The sequence below is a fragment of the Papilio polytes genome, unplaced genomic scaffold (assembly GCF_000836215.1).
Source record: "Papilio polytes unplaced genomic scaffold, Ppol_1.0 DF822845.1, whole genome shotgun sequence".
In the NCBI taxonomy this organism is placed as follows: domain Eukaryota; kingdom Metazoa; phylum Arthropoda; class Insecta; order Lepidoptera; family Papilionidae; genus Papilio; species Papilio polytes.
This window is the reverse complement of record NW_013526359.1, coordinates 1,927,852-1,945,803: the sequence shown is the minus strand read 5'-3', so window position 1 is coordinate 1,945,803 and position 17,952 is coordinate 1,927,852. Positions and strand designations below refer to the sequence as shown.

General features: G+C 31.0%; 5 protein-coding genes across 7 annotated transcripts; 3 read left to right on the top strand and 2 right to left on the bottom strand.

Moving 5' to 3' along the window:
* Nucleotides 1-12: 12 nt before the first annotated feature.
* LOC106105483 (uncharacterized protein C6orf203 homolog) lies at nt 13-1,497 on the top strand. The gene is made up of 4 exons (XM_013285815.1): nt 13-440; nt 533-678; nt 954-1,026; nt 1,247-1,497. Exons 1-4 carry the CDS (start codon nt 270-272, stop codon nt 1,445-1,447), a joined length of 591 nt encoding a protein of 196 aa, XP_013141269.1. The 5' UTR covers nt 13-269; the 3' UTR covers nt 1,448-1,497.
* An 809-nt stretch (nt 1,498-2,306) lies between these two features.
* On the top strand, nt 2,307-4,238 carry LOC106105374 (ribosome biogenesis protein BRX1 homolog). Its single transcript, XM_013285664.1, has 5 exons — nt 2,307-2,516; nt 2,588-2,864; nt 3,007-3,290; nt 3,378-3,615; nt 3,951-4,238. The coding sequence occupies exons 1-5, from the start codon at nt 2,391-2,393 to the stop codon at nt 4,199-4,201; spliced, it is 1,176 nt and encodes a 391-aa protein (XP_013141118.1). The 5' UTR covers nt 2,307-2,390; the 3' UTR covers nt 4,202-4,238.
* Nucleotides 4,239-5,179: 941 nt separating this feature from the next.
* Nucleotides 5,180-11,942, bottom strand: LOC106105565 (CTL-like protein 1). 3 transcript variants are annotated; one of them, XM_013285960.1, is made up of 12 exons: nt 11,645-11,942; nt 11,039-11,573; nt 10,782-10,951; nt 10,604-10,663; nt 10,331-10,498; nt 9,880-10,000; nt 9,433-9,568; nt 9,169-9,309; nt 7,815-7,977; nt 6,860-7,081; nt 6,004-6,187; nt 5,180-5,801 (listed from the first exon to the last, which is right to left on the bottom strand). In XM_013285960.1, exons 1-11 carry the CDS (start codon nt 11,747-11,749, stop codon nt 6,023-6,025), a joined length of 1,986 nt encoding a protein of 661 aa, XP_013141414.1. In that variant the 5' UTR covers nt 11,750-11,942; the 3' UTR covers nt 5,180-5,801; nt 6,004-6,022. The 3 variants fall into 3 exon arrangements, with proteins under 3 accessions (XP_013141414.1, XP_013141415.1, XP_013141413.1); XM_013285961.1 differs by having other exon boundaries at nt 6,030-6,187; XM_013285959.1 differs by having other exon boundaries at nt 5,186-5,801; nt 6,019-6,187.
* A 1,992-nt stretch (nt 11,943-13,934) lies between these two features.
* On the top strand, nt 13,935-15,566 carry LOC106105568 (cytochrome c-type heme lyase). The gene is made up of 5 exons (XM_013285965.1): nt 13,935-14,046; nt 14,121-14,349; nt 14,439-14,675; nt 14,746-14,870; nt 15,035-15,566. The coding sequence occupies exons 2-5, from the start codon at nt 14,179-14,181 to the stop codon at nt 15,270-15,272; spliced, it is 771 nt and encodes a 256-aa protein (XP_013141419.1). The 5' UTR covers nt 13,935-14,046; nt 14,121-14,178; the 3' UTR covers nt 15,273-15,566.
* Nucleotides 15,567-15,875: 309 nt separating this feature from the next.
* LOC106105567 (BRCA1-A complex subunit BRE-like) lies at nt 15,876-17,947 on the bottom strand. Its single transcript, XM_013285964.1, has 7 exons — nt 17,642-17,947; nt 17,151-17,449; nt 16,900-17,075; nt 16,707-16,829; nt 16,544-16,607; nt 16,321-16,474; nt 15,876-16,121 (listed from the first exon to the last, which is right to left on the bottom strand). Exons 1-7 carry the CDS (start codon nt 17,727-17,729, stop codon nt 15,922-15,924), a joined length of 1,104 nt encoding a protein of 367 aa, XP_013141418.1. The 5' UTR covers nt 17,730-17,947; the 3' UTR covers nt 15,876-15,921.
* Nucleotides 17,948-17,952: the final 5 nt, after the last annotated feature.

The following is a 17,952-nucleotide window of genomic DNA, read 5'->3' as shown; positions in this document are numbered from 1 at the left end:
CAAAGGAGACAATTGGTAAACGTTAAGTTAATGTTAAAAACGTAAAATAACGACATTCACCAAATGTTGAAACTTTTTTCCTTAATTAAGCAGTTTTAAGTTTTACGGCACACCGTTCATTTCCAATACAAAGATTTTCATTGGCAATACTCTTTGCGAATTATACAGGGCGCCAAACGTCAAAATAAAATGCAAAAATATAATACAAAACACAAATTTAATTTACGTAACGTGTAAAATAAATATCCACACCTTAGGTATCGCCAAAAATGAATTCCTCGTGGCGAAGTGCTTTACCCATTTTAAGACAGTTTACAAAACAAGAAATTAGGCTAATACCCATACGTTACATTGTAAATAACCTAAGTGTTAAAAAACATTTAACTGCGGTATCTCCTGTTAATGTTAGTTATAATGTTTTTCGTAATAAATCAAAAAAGGTTTGTTAAATATATATGTTTTATATAAATTTACCGCTTTGTTTAGTAATTGTTTTTGGAATAAACAAACATCGTAATATTTTTTTAAACAGCAGACTAACGTAGATTCGGATGATGAACAAGAGGTGTTTGATGAAGATGATGTATCATTGTCTAGGGACTCAAAACTTGTTAAATTTAAAACAACTTCACTAAGAACAGATGTTGTGATCAAATCTGCTCTTGGAGTGTCTAGAAAGTGAGTATAATAAACACTGCCTTTAAGACAATTACTGTAATAAATAATACAACTAACCAAATAATAAAATACCTTACTGTTTCATCTGCAGAACAAAAGACGATAATATTTTTAAGGTGTTTCTGTAGTTTAAATTACACCAATTATATACTCGGAGTGAATACAAGTATAATTTAAAACAAATGTGAAAGCATTTCTTTCATTATTGTATTCTAAAGGCGTCTACACATAAAGGATCTTTATTTCACTATTCCTTAAATAATTTTATTTTTCAGTAAAGTAGAGCAAGTTTTCTATGAAAGTAAAATAAGAGTAAATGGGAAGAAAATAATGAAAAAGAGTCATATGGTATGTTACAAATTATTTATTTAATGGTATGATTTAATATGAATATCCATGGTACTTAAGTAAATTTTACTTTTTAAGCCTATTCTAGCTAGTGCCATTAACTACCAACAAGTTTTAAACTTTTGAAATTACCGATTTTTTTTAACACCATAGATGGTAGAGTAATGTCCTTTTTTTTACCAAAAAGGAGATTCTCAATTTATTGGTATGTTTTTTGCAGGTAAAAGTAGGAAGTGAAATAGATGTAATAAAAAGTGTCAGTCCTCACAACCCTGATCATTTATATGTGGCTCGTATTGAAGTGCTAAATATTGTTCCTAAAGAAGAAGATATAGCCATAACTGTACGGAGATTTAAAAATTTACTTATAGAGAATTATGAAGATGATCCCTACAAAAGTTCAGGAGTTAATGATTCTTGAATATAGATAAAAGGAAGAATTTTTAAAACATATTATATGATTAATATTAGTATAATTTACAAATAAACAAATTAATTTATATAACTGAGACTATCTTTTGCCCGCTCAAAGAATTAAAAAAACTTAATAAGTATCCTATGCCCTTCATGAAGAAATGTTGAGCCATTCTGGAAATACCTTCTAACAAATTTCCATCTATCCATCTAAACTTTCACATCTTACTTCTTACTTATATTATAAATGCGAAAGTTTAAATTATTAGACAACTTATTTAATTGATACTGTCGCTTTTAACTCAGAGCAATACTTCTCGTCAAGACTTAGGATGCGCGCCAGATCTATCCATACTTCTAGTGACATTGACAGCTGTCAGCTAGGGACGTGACGTTTATGCCGATAATCTAGAGTTGCGCCAATTCTATAGCACGGTACTAATTTTATTCCTAACAAAATGGATGGATGGATGTTTGGTTAAGCTTGTGTCCTAAACAGCTGAACGGATCTCGACGAAAGTCGTAGATGAGCAAAATTAAGCTACTCACTTTTGTTTTTTAATTCCACGCGGGTGGAGGACGCGAAAGCTAGTATAATATGTAACAACCACTGATCTATTGGAAATATATAACTAGATCACAATACATTCAGTAATAAAACATGAATAGAAGCATCATCACCCAAGATTTTATTATGTAAAGTGTAAGTGTCGAGAGAGAATGTAGCTTGGAAAAATCTCAATAAGAAGTAATTAAGATTTTTTATTTTTGGAAATCATATTTACAACTAAATAAAATATTGTCCTTTAACATACTCTTTGGCTTTAGATGTCAGCTGTCATGTGAGAATTTTTTTAAACTTTTATTTGGTTGACATTGACACTTGACAGGCGGTTGCTCACCACGTGTATTTGACAATATTTGAAACTTTGTTTTAAAATACACCGAAAATGGCTAAATTGAAACTAAAGAAAACTAAGAAACCAGATCAAAAAGCCGATGCCAATACCACAAAGGATGAAAACATGGTTGTCCTTCCACCAGTACGAATGTCTGATGATCCATTGCCAAAACAGGTATTTTTTTCTATTGGGAACTTTACCTTAATTAAGTAATATAACTTATTAAAGGTTATTTCATATTTTAGGTCAAATGGATAAATAGGCAGCGAGTTCTAGTGTTTGCTGCTCGTGGCATCAACCATCGACACCGTCATTTAATGGAAGATATAAAAAGATTAATGCCTCACCATAAAACTGAATCCAAAATGGAAAGAAGCAAAAATCTTTATGTTGTCAATGAAATTAGTGAAATGAAAAATTGCAACAAATGCCTTCTATTTGAAGGAAGGAAAATGAGAGATCTCTATCTATGGATGTCTAATGTCCCGAATGGTCCAAGTGCAAAGTTTTTAATAGAAAACAGTAAGTTTTAAATTTTTAACTCAATATCTAAATTGTAATAAAAGAAATTGTACTATATTTTATTTGTTCCTTATATACATTTAAAATGTTGCAATTTCACTGTTTTCCTCTAATAGTTTTAATAAATGTTGTTTAATTTCAGTTTACACAATGGGCGAGTTGAAAATGACTGGCAATTGTCTAAAAGGGTCTAGACCACTTTTATCTTTCGACCCACAGTTCACAAAGGACCCTCATTATAGTTTATTGAAGGAGCTGCTCATTCAGACATTTGGTGTGCCCCGATACCATCCTAAGAGCCAGCCCTTCTTTGATCATGTGTACACATTTATGATTCTTGATAATAGAATCTGGTTTAGAAATTATCAAATACTTTCTGAAGATGGTGCTTTGGCAGAAATTGGACCAAGATTTGTTTTAAACCCTGTAAGTATAAAAAAATAGGTATAGAATTCTTGTATTCTTTTTTCATGTCACTTGAATATCATTATTTCTAATTTTTTTTGTCCATAGGTAAAAATATTTTCCGGATCTTTCGGTGGGACAACATTATGGGAGAATCCTAAATATGTCAGCCCTGCAAAATTAAGACAAGCTATGTCAAAGAAGGCGGGTAACAAATATGAGAGGAGAATTGAGAAGAAGGCAATGCATGAAGCAACCAAACCAGAGACTGGGTATCCGGACATAGAGGGTGCTGACTTCTTTAAAGGAGATCCTATGGAGCAGGCTGAAGAGGTGGTAGTTAAAGGTTAGTGTTATACTTATATTGTGATAATGATGTTAATGTTTTTTAATATTATTAGGTATCAAATTAGCAAATGAGGCAGTGCCAGCACAGATTTACAGAAGTAGTGAAAAATTGCTATCCATAGACAATCAATAGATAATAGACCCAAAACTGTACAGAAACACAATTTCAGTACTTTTTACTTCTATTATTTGTATAGCTTGATTATGTATAGTATAACTTTTAGCAAAAAAATCTCATTTTGATTATTTTTCATTTTTTGAGACATCAACGATTGTATCATTAGATAATTAAAGTGAATCATAATTAACTATCAAATATATTTGTATTTTCAGAGGAAGTAAATGATGAAGCTGATGTAAGTGGTGATGAAGAGGTTGATCATAGTGATGATGAAGAGGTTGACGCGAGTAATGATGAAATTCCAGAAACTAAAAGAAAACCCAAGTTTAATATGAAACTTAATAAAACCAAGCCGGAGAAGACAATAAGAAGAAAACAGCTCAAAGCAAAAAGCAAGGCTATATCAGATCAAATTAAGAAGAGGAAAAATAAACAGTTTAAGAAGAAATCTGTAAAATCCTGAAACTTTTCAAAGGTTTTAAATAAATGAAAAACTCAAATATTGCAGTTTTATTTATTATAAAGCATAAAAAAAACATTGATATACATTTTATCATTTAATGATTTAACAATGGAAGAAATTATTATGTGAGGTAGACAAAATTAACAAATGTACTTTTAATTGCATTGATTTTATAATTATTATCTTGATATAATCAAAAATAATTGTTAATTCCATTTTACATTTAGTTAAAATAGAGTCATAAATAAAATTAATAATAACATAGCACAATTTCGTAAATAATAAATGTAAAAGGAATAATTAACGTTGTTATAAAAAAAATGAGAAAGACAACACGAAAATGAGGTCAACTTTTGTATTATTCCTACAACATTACTATTACAAACACCATTATCATAAAACTGTAAAAGCTTTTTTCCATCATGTAAAAAATTACTGATAAAATGGCAGAACCAAATGGCATTTTGAAAATTCACAAAGTAAATATCACGTCGAAAACACCTATAAAATTACACACGTTGCATGTCATTTATTAATAATTTCTAGAGTTTACTTAGAAAATAAAGTTGCCTTATATTTCAATACACATCCAACGTTAACATTTAAAAATATTATGGACGGTAAGTATGAGACTTCTTAAAAACTTATTTGGAGTTGATTTCGGAAGAGTATAATATTGAAATTAAAACTAATAAAAATTAAAGCCTCTATTCCTAAAAAAATAAAAGATCTAAAAATGATTGTGCAAAGTTTTTTTTTCAAAGTCTTTTTTTTAAGCAACAAAAATATTTCTTCACTATTCTAAAGAATTCGAGATTAAGAGTATATATTTTAGAAATATTGATAAGATTAAAGAATGTCTTATATTCAAAAATGATATTTCTTAAAATATAAAGATCTTCAATTAGTTTATAAAAAATTTAAATTGTTGAATACAACATTGAGAGTATAAAATGCCTTAGAAATGTTTATTTTTATCATCAAAAACGTCGTTTATTAAAATCATCTGTTTAAAAGTTTACAATATAATGTGTATTATTAAAAAGTGATTATGTTATTAGGTCCATAGGAATATTAATATTTTATTGATAGAAATTCAAAGCATACCATAGTTATAACTGAGCATTATTTAAAAAGTGAATTAAGATCGAATTAATTAAAAAAAAAACTTATACTAAATATCAACTTATATGTTTCCTTAAACTATAAATTATTAAAAAACATATCAAAAAATTGTATAAAGCAAAAGCAAAAAAACGTAAACTATGTCTTAAATGTTAATTGAAATTGTCGCCTACGTAATTGTAGACTGATTGGATGTTAAATTTTACTTGGGTATAAAGACCCAATTGTCCTAAGATTCCTGATTATCGATGTTTCGTCTTAATTCAATATGCAGTCTATACCTGGACAGAGCAGTTAGTCAGTAACGCCTTACAACTGGAACGGCAATCAACTGGCATAACGTAAACACTAACTGGCGCCAGTGATGTCATACAATCTGTAACTGGCCGACGCAACTGTCTATCTGTACAGGCCAAGTGTGAACCGTGCAAAATATCCGTCTAGTCCAGTCCAGTAATCATCTATGGGAATTTACCTGGAAAAATAAAATAACATCATAATAAAAGGCATTTTTTTGTAAAAAGGCTAATAATCATTTCATGCATCGACGGTTATTTAGTTCTTTTATATGACTGTTAACATAAATAATGTAATATAAGGTATATTAACAAAAATCTATTTTTTTAAGACAAAAAAATTGCCATGACCAATAAACCTATAGACAACAACGGACATACATGCATAAAACTCACGATATTAATACTTGTGTTGTAGTCCCTGCAGCTCTGCGCCGTCTTGCTCAGTGTCGTTGTCGGGGCGGTGTCCGCCGAGCTCGGCCAGGCGGGAGGACTTCCAGCGACCCTCCGCGTTGTTCATGTTGCGGTCCTCGCACACGCACAGGAACAGGGAGTCCACCACCATCTGTTATACACATTATATCATTGTTATTTCAGTTTAATTTGCCCTGAACAATCTGTAATCATACTATTCTTATAAATGCGAAAGTATACATGGATATTTGTTAGAGTTGCCTAAGCTACTAAACAGATCTCAATGAAATTTGACACTTATTTTTTTTTAATTCCACGCGGACAGAGTCGCAGGCGAAAACTAGTCTATACTAATATTACAAAGATTGTATTTTTGTATGCATTTAAATAACTTAAACACTACTGGGCTGATTTTTAATTCTTTCACCGTTAGAAAGGTAATTTATCTGTGAGTGATGACCTAGGCTACTTTTTTCAATTGCTATTCAATTTCCCGCAGACGAAGTCGCAAGTAACAGCTAGTATAAAATAAGACATAAATCGTTCAAAATAATAAGATAGAAAGTTAGAAATTCTTACCAACTTTTTACTAACAAATTCTATAAAAATTAGACAAACACTACTAAAGATATAAGTATATTTATAAAATTTGATTATGATTTAATAATTGTTAAGAAAATTAGCCGCTATATATGTAGGCATGAACTGCGAACTGTCGGTGGGTTTAAAACATGAACCATAGACATAGTAATTTCTATTTTTTTTAACCTATAATATGATTGCATACTATTATTTTACTAAAAAGTACATATTCCATACAAACCTCGTAAAGCGAGAGTATGCAGTGGGCGATCAAAAACGAGAATATACAGATGAAGAGTGTGGGCACGGCATAGAAATGCAAGTCGTTGTTCCTCTTGAGCAGCAGCAGGCCCACGATGCCGGTGAGCGCCGTCACGATGCACTTGCCCAGGAACAGGATGAAGTCGCCCACGCTGTTGATGGTCGCCACTTGCAGCGCGTTGTTCACTATCGTACTGAACGCCTATAATAACACATTACTAAGTGTCGCAATTGGAACAAACCTACGCAAATCTCATAAACATACAAGAATTTACTGTATTTTATTGAGTAGTTAATCTGTCAACTCCCACTTCAACCTATTTACTTCTGACTGATGGATGGATGTTAGAAGGTATCTCCTCATCTGAATGGATCTTCATGAAATTTGGCATAGATATAAAGCATAGGCTCAACCATCTCTTTTTAAATTCAGCGCGGAGTCCCGGATGAATTCTAGTATTAAATACTTCTTAAAATGTTGGCAATCATATTTGATGATTATGCAGTTCTCATTTGTTAACCTCCTTCAATTATTAACGATGACTCCTTTATCTAATTAATGTTTTTTTTAAGAAAACCCTTAAACTAAGGGTGATCAATAATTTTTCGTTCCTTCTTTTAAAAAGATACAAAATGTCACATCGCCAGTTCACAAAAGGTTAAGTTATTATCGTCATTGTCCCTTTATCATTACCCTAATGTAACCTTTATTTAACAAAACAGCATTAAACAATTAACTAAAGGTTTCTATACCATGACAGTTTAACATTTTGCATAAAACAACATTGTCTACATAAATATAACCTTTTGTGAGTAAATATTTTAACACATGAATATTTGTATTAATAAGGGTTTCTGAATTAGCTGTTACCTTTTATAAAGCTGTTTTATCAAATAGAATATCTCAGTGTAAATATTGTTAGTAATCAACTCACCCTGGCAGCGGCTTTACAAAAGTGACATCTCTCTATAGTGATGATGGTGTACGCATTATGATTGAGATAGCGAATAAACTTCTCCAAGCAGTAGAAGCAACAGATTCCACATTTGAGACCGCACTTCGCACATTCTGAACCCTTCTCGGCTCGCGATGATAGCCTGAAAATACATAACAATTGAAGTATCTCACTAATATTATAAATGCGAACGTTTGGATGTATGGATGGATAAATATTCCTACGCATTTCCAAGACGATATAACAGATCTCGATGATATTTGGCACAGATGCATAACATAGTCTGGAGCTTAGAGGCATAGGCAAACTACGTATTTTTTTAATTACGCGCAGAGTCGCGAGCGAAAGTTAGTAAATAAAATTACATGGTATATCCTAATAAAAAAAATTACGGTAACTTATACGGCAATTGAGAACAATTTGCAATCTACAAGCTACTAAGTAATATGGTACCAGCCTCTCAGCGAGATTAAATAAAAATTATGTAATTCGCAACATAATTCCGATAATCGTTTTTTTCCAAAGAATTTTCAAAAGACGCCTATGAAGAATTCTAAATAAGTAGGTCTTATATGATATACATGTAAAAAATTGCAATAAGACAATTTTTTCTTCAAAAATATGAAGAGGAAACTCTCATATGCTTAGTGGACCTTTCGCTAAATATACATGAATGAAGTTCCTTAGTTTTCGTTAAGATAATTGAGAATAACCAAAAAAAATGTTTCTGATAATGTAGTTATGCACCTGTTGGCTAAATTATCGGTTTTCTATTTTCCTATGTAATTGTGTGATTGAATTAGCCGTTGTGGACTCATTTAAAAAAATATACGATGGAAGACATATTTTTTGTTAGCGTGTAGGCATTACGATATGTATTATTATTGTAACCTTGCGACTGAGTCATAGATGTAGGTCGCTTACGTACACCTCGACTCTGAATCACATTACATTATTACTTCCGCGCTATTTATTCACATCCTTTTCTTAAAAACAAGTTCATTTGTTTTCATTATTATTTTATTGAAAGTAAATAGCTACATTAAAATGAATACGTCGGCGCAACAAAGTAGCATAATTTTAGTTAAAATGAATTTGAAAATTATTCATTATAATTTTTTTATTATACTTATATTATAAATGAGAAAGTTTAGAGGGATGGATGATTTTTTAGTGTTTGTAGCCTAAGCGGTTGAACGGATGTCGATGTAATGTAGAATAAACGTACAGTATAGTCTGTAAGAACATATAGGATATTCTGGTCCCAGTACATAACAAGAAATAATAAAAAATTAAAACATCAGTGTATTAAAAATAATACTGCTATACATACTTTGCATGTAAATATGTGAGAATAAGCCTGGGGATCTTGAACAGCGTGATAAGGAAGGATCCTTTGGCCACCGAACCCAAATGGTACTTCAAAAGTTTTCCTATTGAATACAACACTGGCGAAGGATGCGCATTGGGGCCCCTGAAAAACAGTAAGTATTATTATCAGAATAAAAAATATTTTATGAAATATACAATATATGTGCAATTAAGACTTCATTGGTAATCCAAGTTCAGGTTTTCTATATAAGTGGTGGGTATTTACCTGAAGTACCAATGTGAGACAGCACCCGCAATGGTCATCTGCTGGCAGCCGAGGATGAACTCGCTGCCCCACACCAGGCAGACAAGGCACATCCACCACATGCTCTTCACCCATAGAGGATCAAACTCTATCTGGTCTACAAACAACATCATAATTTATAATTTTTATAAGTGGTATTTGAGTTGGCACCTCAGAAACAAAAATATTCATACGGGTGATGTGCCACCTTAAGCCCTTCATACTACAGTTGATTACAAAAAGACTAATGCCTCAAATAGGAAACAATATCAGTTACTTGCTATATACTAGGCTATGTCCAGCTGTTCTTATATTCATCCAATTTTCCTCTATAATAACTACGCAAAAATGTATTACCCCCTAGTGAATTGATGAATAAATAACGCAAATGCGCCTTAATATATACAAAAAAAAATGTACTTGACTCACATTTCAAGCTAGTTTGTGCTTGTACTGCGGCATTGTCGATACGGTCTGGCGATCCAGTGCCATTGATGAAGAAATTGGTTTTAAATGGTATACCTGGATAGTTAGCTGTGGCTAAACACACCTAAGGACAAGTTCAAAATTCATTGTACTATTCTTATTAAAATTATAAGTGCAACAATATAGATGGATGGATGAATAGATGTTTCTTAGAGTTTGTAATCTTAACTGCTAAACAGATCTTTATGAAATTTGGCATGGATGTAGAGGGTAGACTGGAAGAACATTTAGGCGACCTGTTTTTGTTTTTTTGAATTCCTCGCCGACAGAGTCGCGGGCAAAAGGTAGTAGTCTCATAAAAATCTTACAAATATTTACATAACAAATTAACTAATTACTTTAAACTTTCAATAGTAATTAAATATATTAATATTAATTATTGGTACTAACTTACCACAATAATTGACCAAAACGCAAAGAATATTACAAGGAAAAAGAATGTTACAATAGGCTGCAGAAATAGTGCAGGTATTGAGCCAAGACAATGTGCTGTCTCCTTGAATAGTGCAGCCAGGAATGATACTCGGGAACGCATCACAAACACCAGCAACAATAAGATTACCTAAAATATTTCAGTATATAAACAATAGTAGTTGAAAACACTAAAATGTGAACAATCAATTTAAAAATTCAATGAGACGAATGTAAAAGAAAGATTTTTACTTACTGTTATAATAGTAGCAATTATTGAGTACCATAAAAATGCCTTTTCATTCTTTAATGATTCCTAGAAAATTGAGCATACATATAAGACCAATTTTAAATTCACAATTCAAAGTTTATCCTAACATTTACTGTTCTGTTCATACTATATCACACTAGACTATAGTACTTAATATACTTACAGCTAAGAACAGTGTTTCAGTAAAATCTTTTTGTTTTGTCCGTAATTCATGATATGTGTACCAGAGAAGTCCTGTCCCTGCAATACTCACAATGGACACAAGTATCATGAATATCCAAGACACGAGTGTTGCAAGTAAATGCAGAATTGATACCATTATTAATGAACATACTGCAAAATATAAATGAAGTTAACAAAGTTTAACATTGTGTTGTATGTATAATTACATGCAAACACTGGATAATAGTTAATACTTACTAAATGCAATTATAACACAGATAATCATTTCTTTCCATGAAGAATAAAGATCTGATAGCATTTGCTCTATAGTATCCCAGCTGTTCAAGAGATCATAGAAATCTGTGAATACTTTTTCTGCTATCTCCTTAGCTGATTTGGGGAAACATCTGTTCAGCAATGGGAATGATTCGTACACAGGCAAGGTTGGACAGGGACCAATAAAATTGTGCAGAGCATTTGAATTTATCACATTATTTAAATCTATGTCATATCTGCAAACATTCGATCCCGTTTCTCTGTAAAAGTTTTGAATGTCCGTCAATGATTCCAATTTCTTTTTTGGACATTGCTTTACACATATCTTTAGTGAACGTCTTAATTCTTTTATGTCCATAAAAAATAAATAAGGCTTGTCGGCAGTGCTTATACCAGACAAGGTATAATTTAATAACTTCTTGTTACTCTTAACACCACACGTATTACCGAAGGAATCATATCCATTTATGAGTCGTTGTGGGTTCCCATACACGAATGATATACACGCAATTATTAACTGCAAAGCATATTAAAAATGTATTCATCGAATATTTAGTGACATTTTAAAGCAAATTAATTAAAACGTACCATTAGTATCCAAAACACAATGTAAATAACAAGCCACAAAACATCAGTACAACCTTTTCTCGGTGTTTCATTTTGAGGCGAAATTTCACTTTGGGTACAGCCCATTTTCCTTTATTTATAAATATTTGCTATTTCACACTTTTCGCCATACAAATTAACATTTAAACGGTGTTGCTCGTTTTGAAAGAAATCAGGTTTACAGAAACCAAAATTTATTTTTTACATTTAAAATGAGTTCACAAAATCGCAAGGGTGCGGCAGCAGGAAGAGCAAGCGATTGTTATTGTTTGGTAAATTCTATTTGGTAAATGTTGGTAAATTGTACTAGTGATGATTAACTCGAGTTCGTAACTCGAGTTGAGCGTAACTCGAGTCGACTCGAGTTGAATTCTCTATAACTCGAGTTCGAAAACCGAATGCAACCGACATGGAGCGAAGTTTGACCTCTGTGAAGTTAGCCCCCTCACGTCCTTTTCTTTTTACTTTTTTTTATGCAAATCGTTTAAAAATTGTTAGAGAGGGTTTGAGAGAAAATAAAATCGTTTGAGAGTTCCTCCGTAAAAGCAATTTAAATTTTTAACGTGAAGTTGGCACCCACACTTGATTTTTTTTTAATTTTTCTCATACAAATCGGTAAAGAATCGTTGAGAAAAAGACTGCTATATAATTTCAGTTTATATGACAGTAAATTTTATTTTTATTTAAATTCAAGGCAAAAATACTTGAAAAACGATTCGATTTGAAACAATAACTTTTTTGTTTCTTTATTTAGTAGGTATAACTCTCCCAATAAATTATAAATAAATAACTTAAAAAATGAAGAATTGAAACAGATAAAAATATAATTTGTCTATTCCAACTTTATGCCAAGCCGAGGGAGTAATTTGGAAAAACCCAAAAAAACATTTACTTGTCCATCCAGTTAACTCGAGTTCAACCCGAGTTACGTGGTTTTTAACTCGAGTTACGTTTTTCCAGAGTTGGCACATCACTAAATTGTACCTTGACGCGTTATGTGATTGGCTTGGGAGGACGGAATTTTGAGTGTTGCATGATTTACGGGTAGCATTTTACAATTTAGGAATATTTTTAGTGTTTATTTGGCTACACAAATTGTTTATTGTCAGTTGATGGAAAATTAAGACTACTTTTTTCACACGTTATAAAATAAAGGTATTTTCAAAATTATTCGATCTGCGATATTGTAAAATATTTTACCTTCTACTGCATATGTATTACCCCAAATTGTTAAAAAAATACATATCAAACACTCAACAATACCTAGGTACAACATTAACATTTTGTGTTTAATCATTTTTTTGAAGTCCAACAACAAATTATTACCATTGAAGACTTTTAACATCACAAGTCAAAAGTAAATTAATTATTGAATTATTTATTTGTCAGATACATATTGTAATGTACATATGGTTTTTAATAAAATAATTAATTATATGAATAATACACATTTTTAATAAAAGAAAGTTGTATCATCTTAAACTTTATTTCTAATAAGTTATCTATAATTATGTTCTATTTTAATTACATGAATCCATTCATTTCTTAATATATTTTAAATATTTTTTAGCATTATAGTTATCTTCAATTGTTTCAGTGATTTTGACCTTTCGCTTTGGCTTTCTCCTTTCTAATCTTACTCTCTTCTCCTCCTCTGACAATAATGACATATCCAATGGCAGCTGAAACAAATTATGCAAATTAAAAGTTTTACAGTTTTTGGGGTAGTTTATACATTTTTCTTAATGCTAAAATAACTAATGAATAAGAGTAAAGAAAGGCAGTAGTAGTAGCATACCAAGTAAGTACACATTTAGATTATTAACAATATATAGAAAAAAGGGTTAAGCAGCGGCAGGATGTCTTAAGAAAGAAAAGTTGATATTACCTTGATAATTTTTCTTGGTTCATGATACCTTATGTTAATTGACGCCCCATCAGGTAGAACTATGGTTGTAGGATACAACCTAGCATAAACTTCTCTGTGTACCTTTGTTATACTTGCTACATTGTTATTTAAAAATCTGTTTATTGAAAACGATGAAAAGAGGTGCCTGGATTTTAGCAGTATATTATGATTTATGTTTAACATAATGACCTGAGGTTTAACTATTAATAGTTAAAAATCTGAACTTTACTAACCTATTGAAAACAAATGAACTGTCATTTATGATTTAATTGACATTTTGTTGTAAGTTGTCACATGTGTCAGATGGACGTTTGCCCAAAGAGTAAATGGGATCTTAATGGAATTCTTGAAAATCGATATCGGCTGACTGGCAATGGCAACATTACCAGTTTTAATGTCATGAGTTAATGCTTGGTTATATTTAATTTTAACTTAACGATACCGATTTTAGTCTTGTATTATTCAACTTAACACGGTACAATTTTGTTGTTTAATTTTGTGTTTAGTGCGCGTAAATACTATTGTAACGTATATTAATTGTTATTCCAGAAGTGCAGTGATTATGACATCTATGTAACCTCTTCACCTTACGTAAGGCGCAATAAAGATGGGTAACAAAGTTTCAGCAGAGGCAGTACATATAAAATCAGAAAAAAATGATAATCCTCCGCCAGAATGTCCTATGCATAATAAGGCAAATGATGCCACAAATGCTAAAACTACACCTTCAGAATGTCCAGTGCAACATAGCAAGAACGATATTAATCCATACAACATGGTACGTAAATTCGTAATTTAATTTGAAAATTACGATGTAAACACTATAAAAAAAATAGAAACAAACTAACTGAGTATTAAACATTGCAGATGCCTCCAGCAAACCAACAGCCAGCACCAGACCAACCATTTCCCCTTCCAACAAATCGACAAGTATCTACAATTCCAAGGGCAATGCCGGATGGCTCAACTGAGTTTTGGGTTTACCCCAGCCAACAAATGTTTTGGAATGCTATGCTTCGTAAGGGATGGCGTTGGAAGGATGATGAAATCAAGCAGAAAGATATGGATGATATTATTCGCATACACAATGCAAACAATGAACAGGTAGTAAACAATTTTATTTACTTAAATAAATATATATTCATAAAATGTATAATATAAACTATGTTTGTAGGCTTGGCAAGAAGTGTTGAAATGGGAAGCACTACATGCTAAGGAATGTGGACATCCCAGATTGAAAAGTTTTGGAGGGAAAGCAACTGATTACAGTCCAAGGGCCAGATTTCGTTCTTGGTTGGGGTAAGCTTCTTATTTATAATAGATAAAACTATATACAAAATTGAAAAGAATATCCTAAAAAAAGACCTGTTGGTTATATTTCTCGAGAAAATTGTGTTATAACACTAACTAGAACTTAATATTCAAATACTAATTTTATATCATTTCCTAAATTGTTATTTCAGGTATGAACTTCCATTTGATCGTCATGACTGGATTGTAGACAGATGTGGAAAAGATGTGAGATATGTTATTGATTATTATGATGGCGGGGAAGTGGACAACAAATATCAATTTGCTCTCCTTGATGTCAGGCCAGCAATGGACTCCTTTGAAAATGTATGGGACAGAATGAGAGTTACATACATGAGATATCGTTATGAACTGTTAGGAAACAAGGAAAATACAAAATTGACTAATTAACTTTATTCTGGTAGAATGTTTTAAGTTATATGTTTTATTTACTTAAATTGTGTTCTTAAATGTTACTTCACATAGTAAGATTTCATTGTTATGTGGGGTTCCTTTGTCGGCAAAATTTGTCACTGCAGAAACTCTTTGTGATTCTAATTTCTTGTAATATAATTCGGTTTTAGTGTCATAGTATTAACCCTTGAAAATTAGTCTTAAATGATTGCTTCTCATGTTAGATTATAGAAATAAGTAATCATGAAAGCTGATTAAAACATTATTTGTTATTACACCATACAACTACTAGCTCATTGTTTTATTTATACTCCATACATGTGGTAATAATAAATATTTTAGTAAATAGCCTGTGTTCTTCATCTGTAGAAATATTTAATAAGATCTGTTAAACCATCTTAGAAATATGTAAACTATCCAACCATCCAAATATTAAACAGATAAGATTGATTCAAGGTAAAATAGGAATAAATTTTGGTTATGTAAATTTGCCCTCAGAAGTTGATATTTTTATATTTTTAAAAAGTTATGAGTGATGAAACAATTCACATGACTGATTTTTCACTATTATAGCACATATTGAAATTGAAAACACTGTTATTCAATTAAAATTTAATTAATTAATATACTTTACACTTAATAACATTTAATTCTCCATATTTGAAACCTGAATGCTTGGTACAATACCTTTACACTCATTTTTGAATATCTCTACTTGTTGCTCAATGTATGCTTCAAAATTTTTGTATGGGCAACCAGGTAACATTTTGTGTTTTGGTTTACCCTTGCTGCTGTGATAGACAGATCGCAATGTTAAAATTGGCGGCTTTTCTGGAAAGTGAATACCTGCAATATTAAGAAAAAATTAAATATTTGCCTTATGTATAAAAACACATTAAACTTATTAAAACACAGAATAAAAGATTCGATAAAAGTTTAAAGCATAACATAATAATAATAAGTTTTGTTATAGAGTTAAAATAGTCATTGCTTCTATACTTTTTACATTAGGATAAGTAGGCTTTTGGATAGAAAATTACTATACCTATATCAATTTGTAATATCCAATAAAAGTTATTCATTTCAAAGAGAAGAGCAGCACTGTTAGCATCATGTTCCAAAACTGCACCTTCATATTTCACAATAAGTTGTGCCAAAAGCCCCCTTTTTAATTTATCATTGTTTAGTAGATCTTGAATCTGTAAACACATTTTGTTATATAATTTAACAGAAATAAATTAGGACAACACTGTTATTTTTTTTAGTACCTTACTATTTAAAAGATCTGTAACCATGGGCACATAATCCATTAAAACTCCTGATTGATGCATTCTGTAATTAAAAATACATTATTTTTTATCTATAGATACATTATGATTTCCTTTTAGAAGTCTTTTTTTATAATTTGGATGTAAAATATTCCATACTTACAAAGGTAGAGTTATATTCCCAATACATTTTGACAAAAATGGTGACAACATGAGTTCTGCATTTGTGGAATTAGGATATCGAACTAGCATTAAGGCTGTATCAATGCCTGGATTATTTTCAGTCCTACAAAAGTTGAAAAAAATGTTAATTTTATACCATAATATATAGACCACATAATTATCATAAAACATACCCATCATTATACAACTCTGGTAATCTGGATGTGTCTACTTTTAATTTTATTAAAAATTCAGCTGTATGTCCTAATACATAAACTTCAATATCTTGTTCAGAGGTAAATCCATTTCCTAATAGGGCACTGTACTCAAAAGATGCACGGGATTCATCATCCTCATTCAGCTTTTTAATCTAAAAAAAAATTATATTAACTTGAAAAATAATATCATATTCACACAATAGTATCCTACATAGTACATGCCTTACCTGATGTGCTTTGTATAATTTTATTAACTCATTTATAACATTGCATAATGCATTAGGATCATTACCATTCCAATTGGCAAGGCTGGGAACATTTTTAGTAAGAAATTCTTCATCTGGATTATTTAGGAAACTGTCATCATCAAACCGAAAGTCAGGGGCGAACCAAGGAGTTGATGCATCAAATATGACTTCCCATTTTAACTTTCTAGAGCAGTAAGGTAAAACTAAACGAAATTGAGTTTCAGCTCCATCAGAGCTACTCCCAATTCTTTCTAAGTCAACTTTAGCTTTGCATAATCCTGAAAAGTTAAATTAATATCTACAATAGCTAATATGATACATTGAATATAATCTTTGCTTTTACATTTGTATTTATTTTTATATGTATTGAAATATCTAAAATTACTGGGCCGATTTCTGCGAGGAACAGAGGGCAAAAATATTTTGACTGTCCATAGGGTTTATTTAAATTTTTGTTAATCTATACTCACCTAGTTCCAAATCATTATACAAACTTTGTATGTAAGGCTTAAATACTGGAGAAATTTCACATAACAAAGTACTGTTTTCCGTTTTCATTGTTTTTGACCCAAGTTTTTAATGTAATATATAAAGTTGTAATGTACTGTTACTGTTTATTTGGGTTGTGTTTATTACTGCACAGGATTAGTCGCTCCAAATGACAGGTTCAGAAAAGTCTAATTTATTTTAAGCCATGGTTATAATTATTGTATAATTAGTAAAAAGGAAAAGATCAAATTAAGAAAGAAATTAAGATATATTTGACAAATGGTTGACGATG

Excerpts from the sequence above, each read along its gene's own strand:
- LOC106105567 (XM_013285964.1), bottom strand. The coding sequence starts at position 17,729 with ATGAAAACGGAAAACAGTACTTTGTTATGTGAAATTTCTCCAGTATTT. Across the intron at positions 17,450-17,641 it reads GTATAATGATTTGGAACTAG|GATTATGCAAAGCTAAAGTT; the intron begins GTGAGTATAGAT and ends TTAACTTTTCAG. Across the intron at positions 16,608-16,706 it reads GGGAATATAACTCTACCTTT|AATGCATCAATCAGGAGTTT; the intron begins GTAAGTATGGAA and ends TTTTAATTACAG.
- LOC106105568 (XM_013285965.1), top strand. The coding sequence starts at position 14,179 with ATGGGTAACAAAGTTTCAGCAGAGGCAGTACATATAAAATCAGAAAAA. Across the intron at positions 14,350-14,438 it reads ATATTAATCCATACAACATG|ATGCCTCCAGCAAACCAACA; the intron begins GTACGTAAATTC and ends TAAACATTGCAG. Across the intron at positions 14,871-15,034 it reads AGATTTCGTTCTTGGTTGGG|GTATGAACTTCCATTTGATC; the intron begins GTAAGCTTCTTA and ends TTGTTATTTCAG.
- LOC106105374 (XM_013285664.1), top strand. The coding sequence starts at position 2,391 with ATGGCTAAATTGAAACTAAAGAAAACTAAGAAACCAGATCAAAAAGCC. Across the intron at positions 2,517-2,587 it reads ATGATCCATTGCCAAAACAG|GTCAAATGGATAAATAGGCA; the intron begins GTATTTTTTTCT and ends TTCATATTTTAG. Across the intron at positions 3,616-3,950 it reads TGAAGAGGTGGTAGTTAAAG|AGGAAGTAAATGATGAAGCT; the intron begins GTTAGTGTTATA and ends TTGTATTTTCAG.
- LOC106105483 (XM_013285815.1), top strand. The coding sequence starts at position 270 with ATGAATTCCTCGTGGCGAAGTGCTTTACCCATTTTAAGACAGTTTACA. Across the intron at positions 441-532 it reads TTCGTAATAAATCAAAAAAG|CAGACTAACGTAGATTCGGA; the intron begins GTTTGTTAAATA and ends TTTTTTAAACAG. Across the intron at positions 679-953 it reads GCTCTTGGAGTGTCTAGAAA|TAAAGTAGAGCAAGTTTTCT; the intron begins GTGAGTATAATA and ends TTTATTTTTCAG.
- LOC106105565 (XM_013285960.1), bottom strand. The coding sequence starts at position 11,749 with ATGGGCTGTACCCAAAGTGAAATTTCGCCTCAAAATGAAACACCGAGA. Across the intron at positions 11,574-11,644 it reads TTGTGTTTTGGATACTAATG|TTAATAATTGCGTGTATATC; the intron begins GTACGTTTTAAT and ends TATGCTTTGCAG. Across the intron at positions 10,664-10,781 it reads CTGAAACACTGTTCTTAGCT|GAATCATTAAAGAATGAAAA; the intron begins GTAAGTATATTA and ends TCAATTTTCTAG.